The sequence below is a fragment of the Columba livia genome, chromosome 2, assembly GCF_036013475.1.
Source record: "Columba livia isolate bColLiv1 breed racing homer chromosome 2, bColLiv1.pat.W.v2, whole genome shotgun sequence".
NCBI lineage: Eukaryota > Metazoa > Chordata > Aves > Columbiformes > Columbidae > Columba > Columba livia.
Window position 1 is genome coordinate 59,766,680 of NC_088603.1, and position 19,586 is coordinate 59,786,265.

A 19,586-nucleotide genomic window follows, 5' to 3' on the forward strand; every position below is an offset into this window, starting at 1 on the left:
ACAAACTGGTCCTGTGCCAAAGTATAAACTGTAGGCTTTCTTCCACCTGAAACTATAATCAGAATGATGCCATATACTCAAGCAGGTGTGGATAAGGGCAAGCAAGGGGAGCTCACTTGTTGTGCATTTTTTTTTTTCCATCTGTAAGACGGGAACATCAAAGCTAATCAGCAGCACTTAGGTCATACTTTAATGGAGTTTAGGATACTTGGGAAAACATCCTAGTGCACCAGGAAGGGAAAAGCAGACATGCATAATGCATTTAATGAATTCCAAAAGATGGTGTGACCTGTTCACCTTAAAAGGTAATCATATTTATATAGTTTTTCAGGTAGAGAGCTTTATCTCTCTACAGAGATAACAGACTTAATAATGTAGCCATCCCATTGAGTTTCACAGAAAGTCAATGCAATGTTGATAGTGCAAACGGCAGGGCATAGGATACCAGAGCTAAGGAAAGCAGTTTGCTTTCATGTCTGACTTTGCTCAAAGTTGAGAGGCAACAATATCTTCATATTATTGGGAAGTGATCAAGATAAATTAGTTATGGGGTGCAGATGCAGAGGTGTGCGGCACAACCAAGGACTCGGAGGAAACGCAGCCAGATGGCACTACTGTAAAGATGGATCAAATCCTCATTCCCCCTACTACTCATAACCCAAATCCATAACCTACTTGGGGTAACACTACCTGCTCTTGCAGGTCACAGTTGTCAAGAGACTAAGTTAGCAATACTACAACTATTGTATTCCTCTTCCTTATTTAGCTCTGACTTAAGCACTGCTGCTCCAGAACAAAATTCAGGTCTTTGAGCACAGCCCTTAGTAACTGTGTACCAGGCTGCCTCCACCAGGAAGGCAAGACAGAGGAGCACCATGCAAACGTATCTTGATGGGCCTTGTGCCTTTGATACCATGAGGGCTCCGAGCAGGCTGGAGAGGTTGTTTTCAACCCAGAGTGGTACCAGCTCCTGCTGGAAAGAAGTCTACAGAAAACAGGACAGCATTGGCAGTGATGTTAGTAAGTTAGCTCCTGCAAGAACAGAGGCGAGAAGCCCTTACGGTCAACTTTATTCTTCTTGGGACAATAAGTGTTAAAGCTTCAGCCCTGACTGTAGTCCCCAGCACCAATAAGGAACTTTTTGCCCTCCCTTCCACATGTTCCATATTTATCTGTACCCTTCTGTTGGTTAGGTGACATCTCGTTTTGGAATAAATCCCTATAAGACTACAGCTAACTAATACGCAGGAGTAATTTACTTGTTCCCTGGACTATTAAGGGAGGTATTTGCTCAGGGATACAAGCTTAACTATGTTTAAGAACTGATTTAGAAGTCTGTGCCTACTTCTTTGCAGAACTGAGTTGATCTCAACTTACAGACAGGACAAAGCTGGCTACTTGGCTTATGTGTACTTTCTAAAGCTGAAAGAAGTCTCCTCTAGCACAAGCTGATGCTCAGCTAAGTCTGATCTTCATCCTGTTGCCTATGCACAGACAGTTAGCACAGATCATGGCCTTTGAAGGCTCTACAGAAAAGCTGCAAACAGAAATGGCACATGATGGGAAAATAACAAACTTGGTAAGAGTCTTGTAGGTGAAATATTGCCTAAGTTTGGCATATATCTGTACATTTAAGGACAGTAGATAAAAAAGCCCTCTACCATAAAAAGAGGAGACAGACAATGCCAGGGCCTGAAGTGAAAGACTACACTGCTTTAACACAAAGCAGCAATTGACAGCTGATCCTGAACAGTTGCTTAGCACTTCTCAGCTTTTGCTGATAAACAACAGGAGCTGCACAGCATTCAAGCACATCCCAGCACTCAGAGATTTGATACCATCCCCTTTATGCATAATCTGCTGGTGAGCTTTGTTCACTAGCTTCAGACAAATTGTTAATTATGAAAAACCTTTGTGCAGCTTTAAACACCTCTGCAAGAATAATTGAATAGTCATGCTTTGTTGGGCAGGTTGTTAACAGTCAGTCCCCCTGTTAAGGCAGCAGGGAAGCACATCCTTTCAACAGGGATGCAAAGTGCAGAAGGAAATAATGTAGGGATTAGGTACCCCCTTGCAGGCCCTTTTGGGTCCTTGGGCAGTACCTTAACAGCTGTCTTCTGGACATGCCACATAGAAGACTGCACCTCCCCAGAAGAAAAAGGATTGGGCAGTGCATTTAGATTTGCACACCCTCCAAAAAGCTGAAAAATAATACAACAAGGAAACGCCAAAAGAAGACTGATGATATTGGTCTTTTGCAAGACAGAAATCAGTGCTGCTAGGAGAGAAGTGCCACCTGTTAAACATAATGCAGATCAAAACTGCCTCACTGACACTCAAGTCACACACACCACAGCATCACAGCTCTGAGAAGAGGCAGACAGTACTTCTCAAGTATACAAACCTGCCAGCCCAACACGGCCCATAAATTTGTGAATGTATCTGAACTAGGACATTCAAGATCAAAATCCACTTTTAAACACCCACACTGCTAAGTGGAGCAGAGTACATGCAATCATCCTTTGTACCTGCAGGAACTGCCACAGGAATAAAGTCCACCAGAAGGACTCAGTCTGCTTCCCCAAAAAATAACTACCAAACTTTCCTCTCCGCAAAAGGAAAGAAGACAGTAACACAGATCTGATACCAGCATTCAAGCGTTATCACCCACTAGATGCTCTTTCTGCCACACTCCAATTACTCCAAACCATACATGGGAAGACTAAGGTATAAATGGGCCAATATGCACTAGTAAAGAGAGGTAAATTAGAAAAACTTGTTATTTTACCATCACACTCTCTACAGACAGGTCTAGAGCACTTTCAGGTAGCAAGTCACTGTGTCTTATCTCAATAGGAATGAATAATTCATCCACACTTTAGAAAACTCCCATTCTTACCCTCAGCAATGAATACGGTGATGTAGTCGCATGAGTAAGTACACAAATATAATGGAGGAGAGACAGGCTCGAAACACTGCTCCTGCTAGTACACATACCAACACATAAGACAAAGGAATCTGTTTGGCAGAGGGATCTGGTTATCTTTTTTTTTTTGTAATATCTTTTACCTTAAAAAGTAGCTGCATTGGAGTAAAATAACCAAGCTCAAGATAGTCACAAAAAATAAAGGATGTATTTTTCTCCAAAGATCAAAACCATAACTAACATAAGACATTCATATCAGAGAAGTTCAGTGTCCAGAAAAACTTTTCTGCCATATAAAAAAAAGATACTGTAATTGCTTTACTGCTCAAGAATTTCTTTGCTCAAACTGCTTAATTCTTCTCTCACAAGTTTTGTCAGTAACTTGCTTTTAACTACAATGTACAAACAACTATTTTTCACCACCCTCATCTTATCTAAAGCTCTTCTTTTGTTCTGGAGAGTGTTGTTGAATGCTCCTCTATAAATTTGCTCAAATGCTCTAAATCTCTGTCCCCGCCTTCAAATTTAATAGGGTTGTTCTTCTTGTCTCTTGGAGCAAAGTAGATAGTAGGGAATCCTTCCACTTTGTAGTGGTCACTCATCACATCGTTGGCAGTAGCATCCATCTTGGCTATGACTAGATTTTTCTCATTCTTGTATTTTTTGCCTAGCTCAGTATACACAGGTTCTAGTTTCTTGCAGTGTCCACACCATGGGGCATAGAATTCTATGAGAACATCATTCTTTGGATCCATTACTATGGTATCAAAAGTTTTACCCACTACCACTTTCACAGGCCCTTTATTGTTTTTTGGCACTGGTTGGGACTTCACAATAGGCTTCAGTTTTCCTAGAAGGAAGCAAAACACACACCATTGTTAGAATATAGTAAGAGCAATCCTTATGCTTTCTCCCAAGAATAAAGGGCAGAGAAGCACGTCCTCCCACCAGGGAAAATGCATTGCACCAGTAAATGAGCTCAACTCTGCATGAAACATAGGCTAGCTTGCTGGTGACTTTTTGGCACAATAACATTCTGAAATATGGGCAACAACCTGTTTCACAATTCCCTTGAACCTTTCTCCCTCTATGGCTGTCCATCCACAACTTATTAGACAGTAATTATACTAGTCCCAAATATGAATGATCAGCTTGCACTTCAAAGCTGCAAGAACATTTCAGGCTTGCCAAACATGCTCATTGTTAGAATATAGCTAGATGCCACAGCATAGTCCAAGCAAAGTTAATGTACTGAGATTAAGAAAAAAAAAAAAAGGAAAAAGAAAAGAGAAAACCAAGAAAACCACAAACACACAAGAAATATCCAAAAGCTTTAAGCCATAGAGTACTGTAAGTTTTCACATATGACTTTATTGTACTCATAGCCTCAGGAAAAACTCTTGGAAGGTAAAACAAAGCAAATGGCTTAGAGAACCCTACTTGTAAAATCGTACCTTTCTTGAATGCCAGTACAAATTGCCTGAGTACATCAGAGTCAAACTCTTCTGGCTCCATGGCATACTTCTTGCCACCTTCATCCAGAATGGCGACATTGACATCCTCTCCACTCTCAAGCAGACCCAAATCTTTTATTTCAGAAGAATAATCTTCCTCATCAGAAACAGCAAACACATATTCAGGGTAGTCCTTGGCCACTTCCAGGACTTTGCCTCTCCAGTACTGAGTAGCTGAAAAAACAGAACACAATACAATTGGTAATTTCTAGTTACTGCTTGCTTCCTCCCAAAGTGGAGAATGGGTAATCTTGGCTAACTTACCAACACGATAGTCAAAACTAAAGTCTACAGAATAATAGACAACCACTAGAGGACGCTTAGCATATCTTTTAGCATCATTGGAAGGCTTCCGATGACCAACTAGAGGCAAAGCATGTTTTAGCACATGCTCTTTAATCTCTGATCCATCTGTAGAGTCCTGCTTTAAAAAAAAAAAAAAAAAAAAAGATGAAAAGAACCTTCAGAAAAATGGATTAAAGTGGCATTTCTGTTACACAGTACTGGAAACCAATATTGATGCATGCATGAATGAGAAAGAGGGGCATGTTATAAACAATGCCATCACCTTATTCTTCAAATCCTTGAGCACTAGAGACAATTTAGTTTTCTACCTCTAAAATGAATATTGTAATGGGAAATCATTATTTGATTACATAACCTCCAGGTTTATTTTATAAAGCTTTCTCAAACAAAGCAACAGAATTACAAGCTACAAACAGGCTGCCTCATATCTAGTGGAGTACTTCCAATAGAAAGATGCCAATTGCTCGCATATACAAAGAATGAAAACCTTAAATCCATGCACAAACCTTCTACTTTGGACCAGCTACTCACTTTAAGATCCAAAACATGCATCTTGGGCTCGTGCTTTGACTGAAATTTTTCTGGCTGCATGACAACCACTTTTCCTGGAGATACTTTCAATAGTTTTGCAATCTCGCTGCTGAAGGTGTGGTGGAACTTGTAATCTTCTCTTAAACCATTAGCTGAAAAATTAAGGTTAAGGAGAAGAAAGTCATCACAAACTGAACTGAGAGCCTCCTGACTGAAACCCTGAGGCTGCACTGCAGGGGAACTCTTTTCCCATTTTCAGTGGGACATGGAACAACCTAGAGCCTTGGAGAACAGCTCTCATCCAGGGGTGAGAAGCATGTGAAAACACATACAATTTGAGTAGCTGTTCAACAACCTATGTGCTTGATGAGATAGTCTACATATCTAAAACTTTGAACAGCTTCCAAAACATATACAGTGAAACAGCTAATTGTTTATCAGCCTCCAACCTTTTGGATTCCCCCCCAAATAACAGAAAGTGGAGTTGGAAAGGCATTCACAAGGTCACCTAGTCAACCCATTTGCTTTGAGGCAGTCTGGGAAACAGTTCTTTATCGTCACAAAATCACAGAATGGTTGGGGTTGGACAGGACCTCTGGAGATCATCTAAGTCTAACCCACTTGCTAAAGCAGGTTCACCTAGAGCAGATCACAGAGGAATGTGTCCAGGCGAGTTTTGAATGTCTCCAGAGAAGGAGACTCCACAACCTCTCTGGACAACCTGCTCCAGTGCTCTGTTACCCTCAAAGTAAAGAAGTTTCTCCTCATATTCAGGTGGAACCTCCTATGCTGCAGTCTGTGCCCGTTGCCCCTTACCCTGTCATTGGGCACCACTGAAAAGAGTCTGGTCCCATCCTCCTGACATCCACCCTTGAGGTATCTGTAAGCATAGATATGGTTCCCCCTCAGCCTTCTCCAAGCTGAAGAGACCCAGCTCTCTCAGTCTTTCCTCCTAAGAAAGATGCTCCAGACCCCTAACCATCTTTGTATCAGGTTGGTATAAAAAGAATCGTGTTTTTTGCATAATTGAAATTTGCCGAGTGATACTGGAACACATTCTTAAATGTGTGCCCAATTCTTCTCCACAAGAATGTCCAACCACATGTTGCACAACCAATGCTTCAAAAGTTGAACAAGTTGTGCTATGAACTTTTGCCTCATCCATGATATTCACCTGACCTCTCACCAACTACCACTTCTTCAAGCATCCCGACAACTTGTTGCAGAGAAACCGCTTCCACAAACAGCAGGATGCAGAAAATGCTTTCCAAGAGTTTGTCAAATCCTGAAGCACACACTGTTATGCTACAGGAATCAAACAACTTATTTTTGGCAAAAGTGTGTTGATTGTAATGGTTCCTGTTCTGATTAATAAAGGCATGTTTGAGCCTAGTTATAATGACTTAAAATTAACAGCCCAAAACTGTAATTACTTTTGTACCAACCTAATAGCTCTCCACTGGACACTCGTTAGTAATTCCTTGTCCTTCTTAAACGGGGGAAGCCCAAAACTGGACACAGTAGGCCAGAAGTGGCCTCACCAGGGCAAAGTAGAATAACCTCCTTTGACTTGCTGGTCACACTCTTTCTTATGCACCCCACATTACCATTTGCCTTCTTGGCCACAAAGGCACATTGCTGAATTCATGGTCAACCTGTTGTCCACCAGGACTCCCAAGTCCTCTGCACTGCTTCTTTCCAGCAGGTCAACCCCTAACCTGTACTGGTGCCTGGGGTTATTCCTCCCTAGGTGCAGGACCCTGCACTTGCCTTTGTTGAATTTCATTATGTTCTTCTCTGCCCTGTCCTCCAGCCTACCCAGATCTGGCTGGATGGCAGCACAGCCTTCTGGTGTTATCAACCACTCCTCCCAGTTTCATATCATCAGCAAACTTGCTGAGAGTGCACTCAGTCTCTTCATTCAGGTCACTGATGAATAGGTTGGACAAGACTGGACCCAGTACTGACCCCTGGGGAACCCCACTAACTACAGGCCACAAACCAGACTCCACACTCTGCCATCCAGGCAGCTCCCTGTCCATCTCACTGTCCACTCATCTAACCCACACTTCCTGAGCTTACCCAAAAGGATATTGTGGGACACAGTGTCAAAAGCCTTGCTGAAGTCAGGCATGGCAAGATGTTGTCTACCCTGAGCAACCAAATCAGCTCCTAATTAAACTAGAAATGATGGCAGCCCCAGAAGCATGTACAGCCAGAGGAGACAACTTGCCCATATTGCTCTCAAGGCTCTGGCAAAAACAAAGAATGGCTGCAAGTGTTTTGATCATGTGAGACACAGAGATTGATTAAAGCAACTGAGCACTTCGAGTGGTTAGCCTCTTCTGTGTGGTAGCCAATATCATTAAAAGGACTGTAAATGTGTCATGTTAAAGCAGTTTTTAAGCATAAACATTATGAGGAATGGTTTAGCTAAACTGATCAAAGATGGACGATGATTCTTTCTCCAGGCTGCCCGCTCCAAACAAGTTTGCGAGAGCCCAGCCTCTGGAACTGTCAGATATGAAACAAGCAATAGCAGATGACAAAGCTAGCAAGATTTTAAGCCAAGAAGTTGCAATTTTTTCCTCAGCTAGGAATTGTGCTTCCTTCTAGTCTGCATATTTTTAGGGACACAGTACCAAGAGAAGCTATTTCCCCTAACTGGCTGATATGCTAGTTATAGTCTCACAACCTGGTGTGAGCTTTTTTTCTCAAGTACAAGTGAAAGATCATCTTTCAGTCTCCTTCCTCTTCTTCCTCTCCAACCACCCCCACTGAACCGAGAGCAGAAATAAAGTATCTCTCCATGCCCAAAGTCCTGGACAGGATCTCAGCAAAACACACATTAGTATTTTAAAACATGCTTTACCTGCTTCCTGATACAGCTGGTAGGCTTTGTCATTTTCACCACTAAAGACACCAATGATGATGACATCATCCCCATCCCTCAGAAATTCCTGTACCTGCTTGGTAGCCTGAATCTGTTTGGATGGAGGACCAGCCTGTTCAATCATGTAGTCAACAATACCTATGAAAAAAAAACCCACCCCCAAAAAGTTGTTTAGAACATGTATTCAGCTGAAAGGTTCAGGCATTCAGTCTACAACATCATTTAATACCACATTTTCCACAGACACCTTTTTTTAGGTGCAGCCCTCCCACAATAACTAAAAGACCAAATCAGCAAGACCTCAGTCCAAGCTTTTAAAGCTGCAGTTCCGGATATTCCTTCAGGTTGGTTTCAGAAGAGGTGACCAAGAACCAGTTCCATGCATATCAGCTGATCTTTCAAGTAACCTTCCTTCCTTAAGTTCTGGACCCTTCACTGTCTCCTGACCCTGCTATGAGCCAAAGTTCTACTTGGATAGTCTAAAGTCTTCTCTCTTATTAAAACCTAATATTGAGCACTTTGCCAGTCCTTATGGCACACTCCAGTGCAAACAAAGGCTGCCCATTTACTCGTACTGCCACTGCTTTGCCATGTGTATTTTACTTTATATCAAAAGGAGCTTATAATACCACTGTAAGATGATACAAGGATTAAAGACTAATTAATACTAGTGACATATGTAGGTATGAGAGCACATTTTTTCAGGTTTCCCCAACTACCATTGCTATGATGTTAACTACTCTGCAAGTCCTATAGGTATGTCAAAACATTTTTGGTCAAACCCTCAGAAAACTAGAAAAAGCAAAAAAATGCAGTACCGTATTTTTCCCGTGGACCATTGTAGTCATAAGGTTTGCCCTTGCGAAAGATTTTCAGAGTTGGGTAGCCCGTAACATCGAATTTCTTTGCGAGCTCAGTTTCAGTAGTGGCATCAACTTTAGCCAGGGGAATAGGAGGTGTGCGCTTGCTGAGCTCCTGGGCAGCCTTCTCGTATTCTGGAGCAAGCCTTTTGCAGTGTCCACACCTAGGGGAAGAGAGAGGAGGGCTGTTTTTACAAGCCATGGGTCCTGCTAGGTACTTTCTACCTCTGCATTGGCAGAGTTAAGTCTTCCACAATGGAAAAAAGTAGAAATGGGGTTATTCAGTCTATAGATGACACTTCAGTCTAGGAAGACTCTCCAATCTGAAACTAGCCTCTATGTCTGGCCCCACACTACTACAGGTAGTTTCATTTTTAGAGGCCACTTTTAAACCAAGGACCAAACCCTTTGGTTTTCAGTATCTCTCAAAATGTTCCCAAATTAGTAAATAAGGAGAATCTTCAGTGAAGTTTTGGAGACCACCCCTTGCTGAGCAACAGATCCTGTTTAGTCAAGTGATTTGTAATGTGATCCTAGTTCCACATTAGAACGAAGGTACACCAGAGCTACACATATCTGCACAAGGTAAGCCTCTTTAAAAGAGGCATAACAACAGAAAACAAGTTCACCAAGTGTGTTCAGGCCAGCTGTGCTAGGAAAGTACAGGTGGCTGCCTTCTTGCTTACCATGGAGCATAGAACTCCACCAGGATTATGTCAGCACCATTCACAACTTCATCAAAATTATCCTGGGTCAATACCAGGGTAGCTTCTGGTGGAGGGGTCCAATTGGGGTCAGAAACCTCCTTTACTTTGGCCACAATTGCTGAAATACAGTTCAACAGTTCAGTTAGCAAGTTCGCATTATCATACCAAATGCAACAGTTGGTATCAAGAATGGTCTTAGGCCAAAGCTTGCATGTCAAGCTTACATGAGAACACTTTATTAATCAAGCTTCTCTGTGCTTTATTTCATTGTTGGTATTGCCAAGAAGGTCTTCTCTTCAACCCATAGAGCATCTTACTTATGCTGATCTATACTTTGCAGCACCATAGCACGTGAATTCCATCTCAAAACAGACAGAAAATGTTGTTTTTCCTCTCTGACTGAAGTTGGACACATTCATTAAGCAAGAACATCAGAACAATTGGTTTTCAATATACAGACCAGATGTTTCTTAATAGCTGATTCTTCAGCAACTATCCTCTCCTAGTCACGTCCTTTTTCTAGAAACCTTCCATCGCTAACAGCACTACGCACTACCTGAAAATTTGGCCTTTAGCATGCAGCCAACTTGGAAGGCAGGCAAAAATTCAGCCTTCATATTATTCTGCTTAAGATAAAGTAACTTGAGATCAAAGTCCTTCAAAATAGTCACATTAAGAAAGAAAACATACACGTCTTTGTCTTCTTACAGAGAATTGCAAAGGACTAGTATTTACCATCTTCTGTTCGAGAACCGTCATAGTCAACAGGCTGGCCTTTTTTCAGGATTTTGATGGTTGGGTAGCCACTGACATCAAATCGACTTGCTAGTGAAGTGGCTGTCGTAGCATCTACTTTGGCAACTGGAATGGGAGGGTCATTTTCCTTCAGAGTTTTGGCTATCTTTTCATATTCAGGAGCAAACTGCTTGCAATGCCCGCACCTGTCAGAGGAAGATACAAGTAGACACATAAATGAGTGGCAGACCCGCAGGAATATTTTGCTACTCTGCATTTTCTGAATGCCTTCTGACAGATGTTCACAATATCAACATAAGAATGCTTGTCTTGTTATGTTTTCAGATCACATAAAGGTAGAGAGTAACTGTAGCTAATGCGCTGTTTTCTCAAATCCCCAGTTTGTTTTTTTTTTTCCCATTCAAAAGGCAACACATGTATGTTTTATAAAGCCATTGTAAAAAACAAACAAACAAAACAACAATTCATTTCAAAACAAAATTTCAGGCCTTGTACTGCACTTTTCCTCCTTCCCTGTCACTCCAAATATGGTCTCATTCAGACTTCAGCTTCTGCCTAATCTAGGTTCATCTTCTCTACACAGCACTTTAAATTGAACTTAAGGGAAAAATGAACCAGTAGTTAAGTTGGTCTAATGAAATCTCATACCCATCATAGCATCAAAATGCCTGCTCTCTCTCTGGCTAAACCAGAACCTTTGGGAAGAAGAGAGGCTTCTGCTGCAAAAGCTGGCATGACAGAAGATACCAGTATAAGGAAAGCTTGACAAGCTGAAGAAGAAACCAGGAAAATTAAGAAAAATTAAAAAAAGAGGGAAAGTTCTGTGTAGCAGACAGCCCGTACTTCTCAGCCTCTCAAGTGGCAGGAGAAAAAGAAAGAAGATAAATGCTTAGTCTGTGATGACTACACATCTTTCTGCTCAGATATATTAAGCTTCATGTTCAGTTTTCATGCAGACAAACTACAGCTGCGAAAATAGTACCTACTGCCAAGCAGGGATGGGTTTATCTCTAAAGAGAGTGGTTTTATTTAAAATCCACCTCAAGCAAGACCATTCTCTCCCCTCTGTTTGAAGACTAGAAAAGGGCTAATGAGTATGTCATCTTTAGATCAAAAAGCCACAAACACAGAGGTTTTGACTGCGAAATTAACTCAACAACTTGACTGCAAATATATTCTACACCTGTTCCCCCCCTCACTAACCATCCCTATTATACTCATCCGTAAGAATGCAAGACAAGATAAATTCTGGCCTAAAGTCTTTGTCTCAGTTGTATGCAGGTAAACCCATTGTAGGTCTCCTGAGCATACCAGTGTTATTCTGTGTACCCTGGTAAAGCAGCAGAACTATCATTGTCAGATAGATACATGAGGCACTGTTTAAATTGACATTACAAACAAGCTATGTCCTCATTCACACAATACTCTTCTGGCAAGGACAGCAATTTGAACTTCAGAAGGAAAACCTTCTAGCAATTTCCCTGCTAAGGAAGTCCCCTACATTCCTTCATCTAGATGAGTAAGTACACAAGTTCTTAATGGGCCAGCACAAGGACATGATAGCAGGCTGCAAGACCCCACTGCATAACTTCTCTGGGGCTAACTGGGACTGTCTCTGCTCCCTGACAGGCACAGAGCAGGAATGAAAACAGAAAGAGCAGGCTGTTTTATGTTGCACTGCATGAGGACAGGGAAAGAGTTATCTCCACACCACCAGAACTGCCTCCCACCCTGGACTACAGCAGTCCAATGCTTCTCCTGCAGGTAAGCTACTCCTATGTCACCTTCAAAATTGCAACCCAAGCTCAGTTTTTAGGAGTGTGTCCTGTCAGAGAAGCCCTCAAGAGCCACCCCATCCTGCATCCAAAGAGGTACCACAGGCTGTGAACCCACCATGGTGCATAAAACTCCAGCAGCACAGTGTCCTTGTCTGCAGTAAAGGTATCAAAGTTTGCATCATTCAAGACTAATACTCCATTTTCTTCTTTAACTTCAGAATCATCATCTTCATCGTCTTCGTCATCTTCATCAGCAGCATCATTGTCATCACCAGTGTCTTCTGTAACAGATTCTGGAAAAGTAAAAATGCAATAGGGATTAGATTATGACAAGTTCAACACTAAAGTAACACTACCAGGTTAAAGATAATATCCTGTGGTTAAGAAAAAGTATCAACATAGGTTAGTTCCTGCTCCACATGACAGCTACCTCAGTTTGCAAAGAGCTTGGACTCTGATGTTTGACCAGTCCCATCTTTGTCCACGCTATGCCAGCTAACAGTATCAATATTTCAGTAATGTGTCAACATTTATTCCATTCTTCAGGACAAACTAACAAAACAGACACAACAAGAATTAATGCATACAGACCTATGTGATGATCCCTACCTGTTGGGCAGCTTGTTGAAATGGGGAAAGTGTGGCACCAGACATGTTTTCTTGGGCAAGAAGGACACACAGATGATGCCTGAATTCAAACAGAAGCCCTCCATCATGCAGCAAACCAGCTGTCATTCAAACCCAGCAATTCGCGGTTGGAAAATTAGGTATCTTGTACTAAAATAGCAGATGTTATCTGTCCCCAGTGCTTCTGTTGTACCCTTACTTGCTAAATCTGTAGCATGACAACTGCTATGCTCTGCCTTTCTGAAGGTCTAATAAACAGACAAGCTTGCTATAAACTCAAATGCTATCTTTTCACTCCTAGCAAGGTAGTTTAGAAGCAGCATTTAAAAATTATGTTTCTGTTTCTGACTGCTCAATCCTATCCCCTGCCATCTCAGTATATCTTGCTTTCAGTTACAGTGATGTTTCAGGTCTGCAATTCATTAAAGAGGCTTTCCATCCACAGGAGCATGACCCTGCTCTGGGTCAGCATCAGGTTGCAGTGTGAGTGTAAAATCAAATAAGTAAGTGATTGTCACCGGAGTTCCACGAAAATCCATTCCTATATACTTGGCAGATTCAAGGTACTCTTCCAAAATAAATTGAGTGAACACTTCTTCCACAGAACTTTTGGGGAGGCCTTTGATTTAAGGAGACCAAAACTGCTGGTCCAGAACAGGCCTTTCAAGGAGAAAGCAGATTTGCTAAATTACCAAAGCAAAATTAGCATATGAAACCTGAAGCCAACACATTTCAACTGGTTCAGTTTTAGTTGACTTGAATTTTGAGATAGTTTCTTTAATATCTGATCTTTCAAATGTTCCTTTAAACATTTTTTTTTTTTTTAAACTGCTATCATTTGAGGCAAGCAGACCTTCTTGAATGACTTTAGAGGAATTTCAGTCATAGAACAAGTAATGAAAATGCCTCATCCCAAATGAAAACTGTGCAACAATGAAGCTAAGGCCATTTCAACTCCTGGGAGTGCCAGGATTTAAAAAAAAAAAAAAAAGTTTCTTGCTCAAAACTATTCTCAACTTAAATTGGCTTTTGACTAAGCTGACAGGAGTTACTGCAGTAGGACAGAAAATCAAGTACATGTAAGTTACTTATTCAAGACAAGAATTCTGAAAATATTGTTTTCACCTGTTCAACTGCAATAGCCATTTTTCTGTTTGAATAAGTTATTAAAAAAAATAAGCCTATATGATCTCAGAAAACAATATGTGCCCCTGGAGAAAAACACGTTAATTTTAATTAGAACCCAACTTCATACACCACGAAAATATTAAAGCTTCTGATGAGGGGACAGATCACAGGAGATCATGTATCACACAACAGTAGCCACCTAGATTAAGCTTCTTTAATAATTACTATTGTTTCATCTGATCTACAAAGCAGCTAAAAGCACAACTTGCGTGTGAACAATGCCTCCTGTGTTGCTGCCTCTGAGTACTTGCACTGAAAGCGTGATAGAACCTACAGCAGTCATGTACTTGCTGCACTGGTGAAAACACTGGTTTTCAGGGGTTTCAGCAATCAAAACTTCTGCTTAATGTGTGCCCAGCACTTTTGAGGGCTACATTTCACTGCAGGGTGTTCATGGTTGGTCTGTGCCTGAATTCCCAGTGAGTTGTGCAGCGTCCATTGCTTTTTCAAGCAAATTGCTTCAGACTTGATTTTTCCTGACACAAAGGAATGTGAGCAAAACTAGCCAGCCAGTTCTGCTCATGCATTTCTGAAACTAACCACCAGGCTGCGACTCTCATTCCTGCTTATTATGCTAACTAACCACCCCCAAAAAAAAGAAAAAAAAGACCACTGCAGCTACTGTGGGATAGTTTAGAAAGCTGAGAACAAACTATCACCTACAAAAACATCCTGCATAGCTGGAAAATGTTAAACCCCTAGATCTGTGCCTGTGTAGCCTGCCAACATAAAACTTCCTTGACAGTGATACATTGTCACAGGCATTATACACATCTACTCCTCCTCCTCCTAGATGGACGCAAGACAGTAGCACCCCACAACAGGATACCAGCTTTTCCCAGCTGGTTTAAGGAGGGAATGCATTTCCAAAAACTAAGTTAACCACACCTAAAAACTTAATTTGTCCTTAACAGTGCAAACTCACTCTCTTTAATCTCCAGCTTCACTGACAGCTAGGGTTATCATAGCTGCCTCTGATGCGCCTTTTAGCGTTAGGACTGAAAGACCTGCTTCAAGGACCTGGCCAAGTGTAGGAGAAACGGGACTTTTTTCATTAAGAGCAAAAAACTTCCCTCTGCATTAATGACAACAATTTGAAGAGAACAGAGATAGAATGAGTCTAACTGTGACACCTGAAATGGCAGAAGTAGCTAATAAATATTTGCATAAGACAGCTCATTAAAACAAAATAGCTGAACCCAAACTGAAGTCTTTGTTTCTTAAAGCTACTTGCAAAGCAGGTGGACAAACCAATCAGCAACAGTTGTGGCTACAACCTGCCCTCTGGTAAAATATGGACCACTCCCTTTGACTCCAACAAAGCATTTCAACACATTATTAAACATGTCAAAAAACATGATGAAGGTGACACTTATTTTAAGACTTCAGGTACATGCTGCTGGCTGGCAGGCCTTCTTCAGGATGACAGCTACTCTAACAGAAATTAATTCTTACAGTAACTTCATTGATCTTTCACCATTTCTCAATCGAATGAAGTCAGTTTTCAGAAATGCAGAAGTCTTATAATCTGTTGCCAGAGCATTCAAAAGCTTTTTTTTATGAAAGCAGTCTTCCTCAGTCTTTTCTGTAGCGGATCCTCTACACCTACTCCTGCTACATTTATAGTCCTAAAATTACATCTGGCCCTTTGAAGGCAACCACAAGGCTGATGTGGCCCCTGGTGAAAATGAGTTTGACACCTCAGCTCTACACCATCCTTTTCCTTCATCAGGATGCAAAGGGTGTAATGGTCATGACCTAAGCTAACCTTGCTGTGAGCATATTTGCTTCATTGTCCGAGTCAAACTTCACTTCCAAAACCATACAGTTCAACAAGCCTGGTTTCATTTGAATTTTTCATGTCCTGAACAATGAATTTACATAAGGTTACTTGCTTGGTACAAATTAAATTTGTTCAACTTCAAACAGGTCTGCATTTCAAGTGCAAAAATGGAAAACTTTTAGTACCTGCATTTTTAAAGCACAGGCTAAGTAAAGCCTAGTTCATGATACATACACCATTTTGAGATACCCAATAGAAATAGAAAAATTATTTACATTGTGCAATGGATTAGTGTTCAACTTCCACACAGGAGGAAATACTTTCATCACTGTGCATCTCTGATCCCAAGAACTCATATAATGAGAAGAAGAGCACACATGAAAAACACTGATGAGAGCGTGACCCATGAGACAGGTGAGCTTCTACTGTCAGCCACAGGACCTGGGCTTCATTGTAACATCACAGGTGTTACTTCATCGTTTGAAGGTAGTAGAGGAGATCAGTACTGGGCTTTGCCACATGCTCCAAAGTGATGAAAACCAAGTATTCTAGTTAAAAGTAGAGAAACAAGCATAATACAGAATCTTCATGTGAAGGTTTTCTTTAATTCTAAGCTGAAATACAGGTATCTCCTTACTGCAGATGCTATATCCTGTTTAAAAAAAAAGAAAAAAAAAAAACCACAACCAAACCCTGATCCCTACAGATCATGCAGTTGGTCACACAGATAAGGTACCTGAAATAAAAGCATTTGGTCAAGTTTCAGTACCTGTTCACTGAGCAAGCATTTGCAAGACAGGAGTTCAGGAGGTCACCCATAATTCCATCTCCTTGAACACTCTCTAATACTTAACGTACGGCAGTGTTAATGTAGGATTTCTCAAAATTCACACGTCAGCAAAAAAGCAGCACCTTCAAAGGCCTGCCTCCTACATACAGGCACTAAACTTCATAAATCAGAGCAGCTCTGTTTCATGTAATTTTGTAAAGGAGAACACACATACCAGTGAAATTCAAAGACAACTGGAAGAAATACCAAGAAACTAGCAACACAGGGCCTTCCTTCTGGGAAAAATAAACCATCAGTTTGAAACGTGGAGTGCACCGATCCCCCGAATTAAGGGGTAAATAAAAGAGTGCTCCCTCTGATAATGAAATTACGAATTTGTTGGCAATTTAAAAGCCGGTAATTACCAGCATGGCTAATTACGAGCTTTTAATTCTGTGTTTATAAGAGGCAAGGCAGATCTGCCGCACAAAGGAGAGACGAGCAGCACTTTAACAAGCAGCGTTTCCCAGAGAGCGGCACCTTCAGGGCGGGGGATCAGCGCTCTGCCTCCGCCGGCTCAGCCCAGCGGCCTGCGGGGAGCCGCGCCCCGCCAGCCCAGCCCCGGCGGCGCTGCACAGGGCCCGGGCTCCCCGCAGCGCCCAGCTCCGGGGCCAGGCACCCGCGCCTCGTGTCCAGTTCTGGGCCCCTCAGTTCAGGAAGGACAGGAAACTGCTTGAGAGAGTCCAGCGCAGACCCACGAAGATGATTAAGGGAGGAGATCACCTCCCTTATGAGGAAAGGCTGAGGGAGCTGGGTCTCTTTAGCTTGGAGGAGACTGAGGGGCGACCTCATTAATTAATTATGTAAAGAGTGAGTGTCACGAGGATGGAGCCAGGCTCTTCTCGGTGACAACCAATGATAAGACAAAGGGCAATAGATATAAACACAGGAGGTTCCACTTAAATATGAGAAGAAACTTCTTCACAGGGAGGGTAACAGAACACTGTGGAACAGGCTGCCCAGGGGGGTTGTGGAGTCTCCTCTGGAGACATTCAAAACCCACCTGGACACCTTCCTGTGTAACCTCATCTGGGTGTTCCTGCTCCGGCGGGGGGACTGGACTGGATGATCTTTTGAGGTCTCTTCCAACCCCTAACATTCTGTGACTCTGCGATTGTCTCGCCGGGGGAACCAGCTCGCATACCGGAGGCCGAGGCACCCCCACGCCTCACGGTCGCCGCCGCCAGCCCACTCCCCACCTCACCCGCACGCAGCCCGCCCCTTGCCCACGCTCACTCCAGGGTCCCCCGCACTCACCTCCGTCACCGTCCTCCTCGGCCGCCGCGCCCCGCACCAGAAGGGCGATCTGTGCCAGCCCCACCAACAGCAGCAGCACCCACAGCCCCCTCGGCCTCATCCCGCCGCCGCCGCTCCCCAGTGCGCTCCGCTCCGGCCCGCACGGCACGGCACGCCGCGCCCCCTGATTGGCTACCACCCTACGGCACGAGCGCGGCCTGCCGAAACAGAGGGCGTGCGCGCCGCCGTGCGTAAAACCAGACGCCCGCTCTGAGGTGCCGCTCCCCCATTGGCTGTCCGGGGCCGCCAACCGCCGGCTGCCACGCGGCTCAGGCGCAGCCACCCTGGGAAAGGGGGCGGCAGCCGGACAGGAGGGAGGCCCCCAAGGGCAAGAAGCCACATCGCCCTTCGGGATTGGCGGGCTGCCGCCAGGGGGCGGGAAGAAGGCGGGGCGTGAGAGGGGCGGGGAGGAGCCGGCGGCGGTAGCCTGTGAGGATGCGCTACGACTCTTGATGGGCGGGTCTTCTTCCCGCAGGGGAGCGTGGCGAGGGGTTGCTCTTGGGGGCGGGGCCGGGGGCGGGGCCATAACCGCGGCCAGCCGTGATTGGGGTTCCTGGTGACGGAGGCCGCCAAGGTGTATTTAAATAACCTATTATTTAAATTACTTATTATTTAAATAACGCATTATTTAAATAACTTCTCATTACGGTTTACCTGAAGTGTTCGATAATGGCGCTGCGCTTGCGGCCTCCCTTAGCGCTTTTGCCAGGCTCGGATCAGGCGCGGCAAGTCCGTCTCTTAACACCGTAATTAAGGGCTGTAAGCAAAGCCGTTAACAGGCCCTGGGCACGGCAAGGGGGCGCACTGCTGCCTGTCTGAATGTCTTAGTGCTTAATTTCTTGCGTTTCCAAAACGCTGTGGTGAAATCAGAGTCGTTTATGTAGGTTATAAGAAGGCAGTAATTTGCAGAGTCAGGTTTTTCTAAGTTTATGTGCCTCCTATGAGTCAGTAAACCCACAGACAGAACCCAGCCTTGGGGTGGTTGATTCTTCCTCTTTCTGCTTCCCAACAGAAGAAGTTGAGGGAAGGCACTTTTAGGTTTTGTTGTTGGTTTTGTTTGTGGGTTTCTTTTTTTTTTTTTTTTGGTAATAATTGCACTTATCTGTTTTGCTTACTGATGGTAACTGGAGAGATGTATCAGCGTAATTTCTAGCAATGATTGTTCGACTGCTTATCTGGCCAACATCTGAGATCTAATAAGACAGCGCTAAAAACTGGGGATGGGGTGCTCAAATTGCCAGTTTGGCCACCTGCTTGGAGAAATCACAGCTCTTTGTAGGTTCATGAAACAATTATTTTGTTTTTAATAAAATTTCTGGCTCTTGAATAGTTTTAGAGCATAAAGCACTGTTACATTCAGTGCATGATATTCATACTTCAAAGTGGTGAAGTAGCTTGTGATAAGCAAATATCTTCAAGACCTTGACGTGCAAGGTTAAAATATAAAAACCATGACTTAGGGAGCTGAGAACACGTGTTATTTTGAAAGACTGTTGATGCATCTAGATCACCATTTGGTATTTATCAGTTTGTAGAAAATAGATCGGAAAAAAGATATCAAAAACCTGCCTTATTCTATATTGCAAAGTTAT

General features: G+C 42.9%; 1 protein-coding gene across 2 annotated transcripts; it reads right to left on the reverse strand.

The window, feature by feature from the left end:
* Positions 1-3,112: 3,112 nt before the first annotated feature.
* On the reverse strand, positions 3,113-18,273 carry PDIA4 (protein disulfide isomerase family A member 4). 2 transcript variants are annotated; one of them, XM_005510196.3, is made up of 10 exons: positions 17,956-18,273; positions 12,387-12,564; positions 10,473-10,678; positions 9,717-9,855; positions 8,989-9,194; positions 8,150-8,308; positions 5,278-5,429; positions 4,705-4,861; positions 4,381-4,614; positions 3,113-3,776 (listed from the first exon to the last, which is right to left on the reverse strand). In XM_005510196.3, exons 1-10 carry the CDS (start codon positions 18,053-18,055, stop codon positions 3,361-3,363), a joined length of 1,947 nt encoding a protein of 648 aa, XP_005510253.3. In that variant the 5' UTR covers positions 18,056-18,273; the 3' UTR covers positions 3,113-3,360. The 2 variants fall into 2 exon arrangements, with proteins under 2 accessions (XP_005510253.3, XP_064908203.1); XM_065052131.1 differs by having other exon boundaries at positions 4,705-4,864; positions 17,956-18,203.
* Positions 18,274-19,586: the final 1,313 nt, after the last annotated feature.

Bases quoted from the DNA above. Each gene is read 5' to 3' on its own strand.
- PDIA4 (XM_065052131.1), bottom strand. From the start codon at position 18,055: ATGAGGCCGAGGGGGCTGTGGGTGCTGCTGCTGTTGGTGGGGCTGGCA. The intron at 4,865-5,277 runs GTGAGTAGCTGG...TTTTTTTTAAAG, and splicing joins TGCATGTTTTGGATCTTAAA to CAGGACTCTACAGATGGATC. The intron at 3,777-4,380 runs GTACGATTTTAC...GCTTCCTTCTAG, and splicing joins TGTACTGGCATTCAAGAAAG to GAAAACTGAAGCCTATTGTG.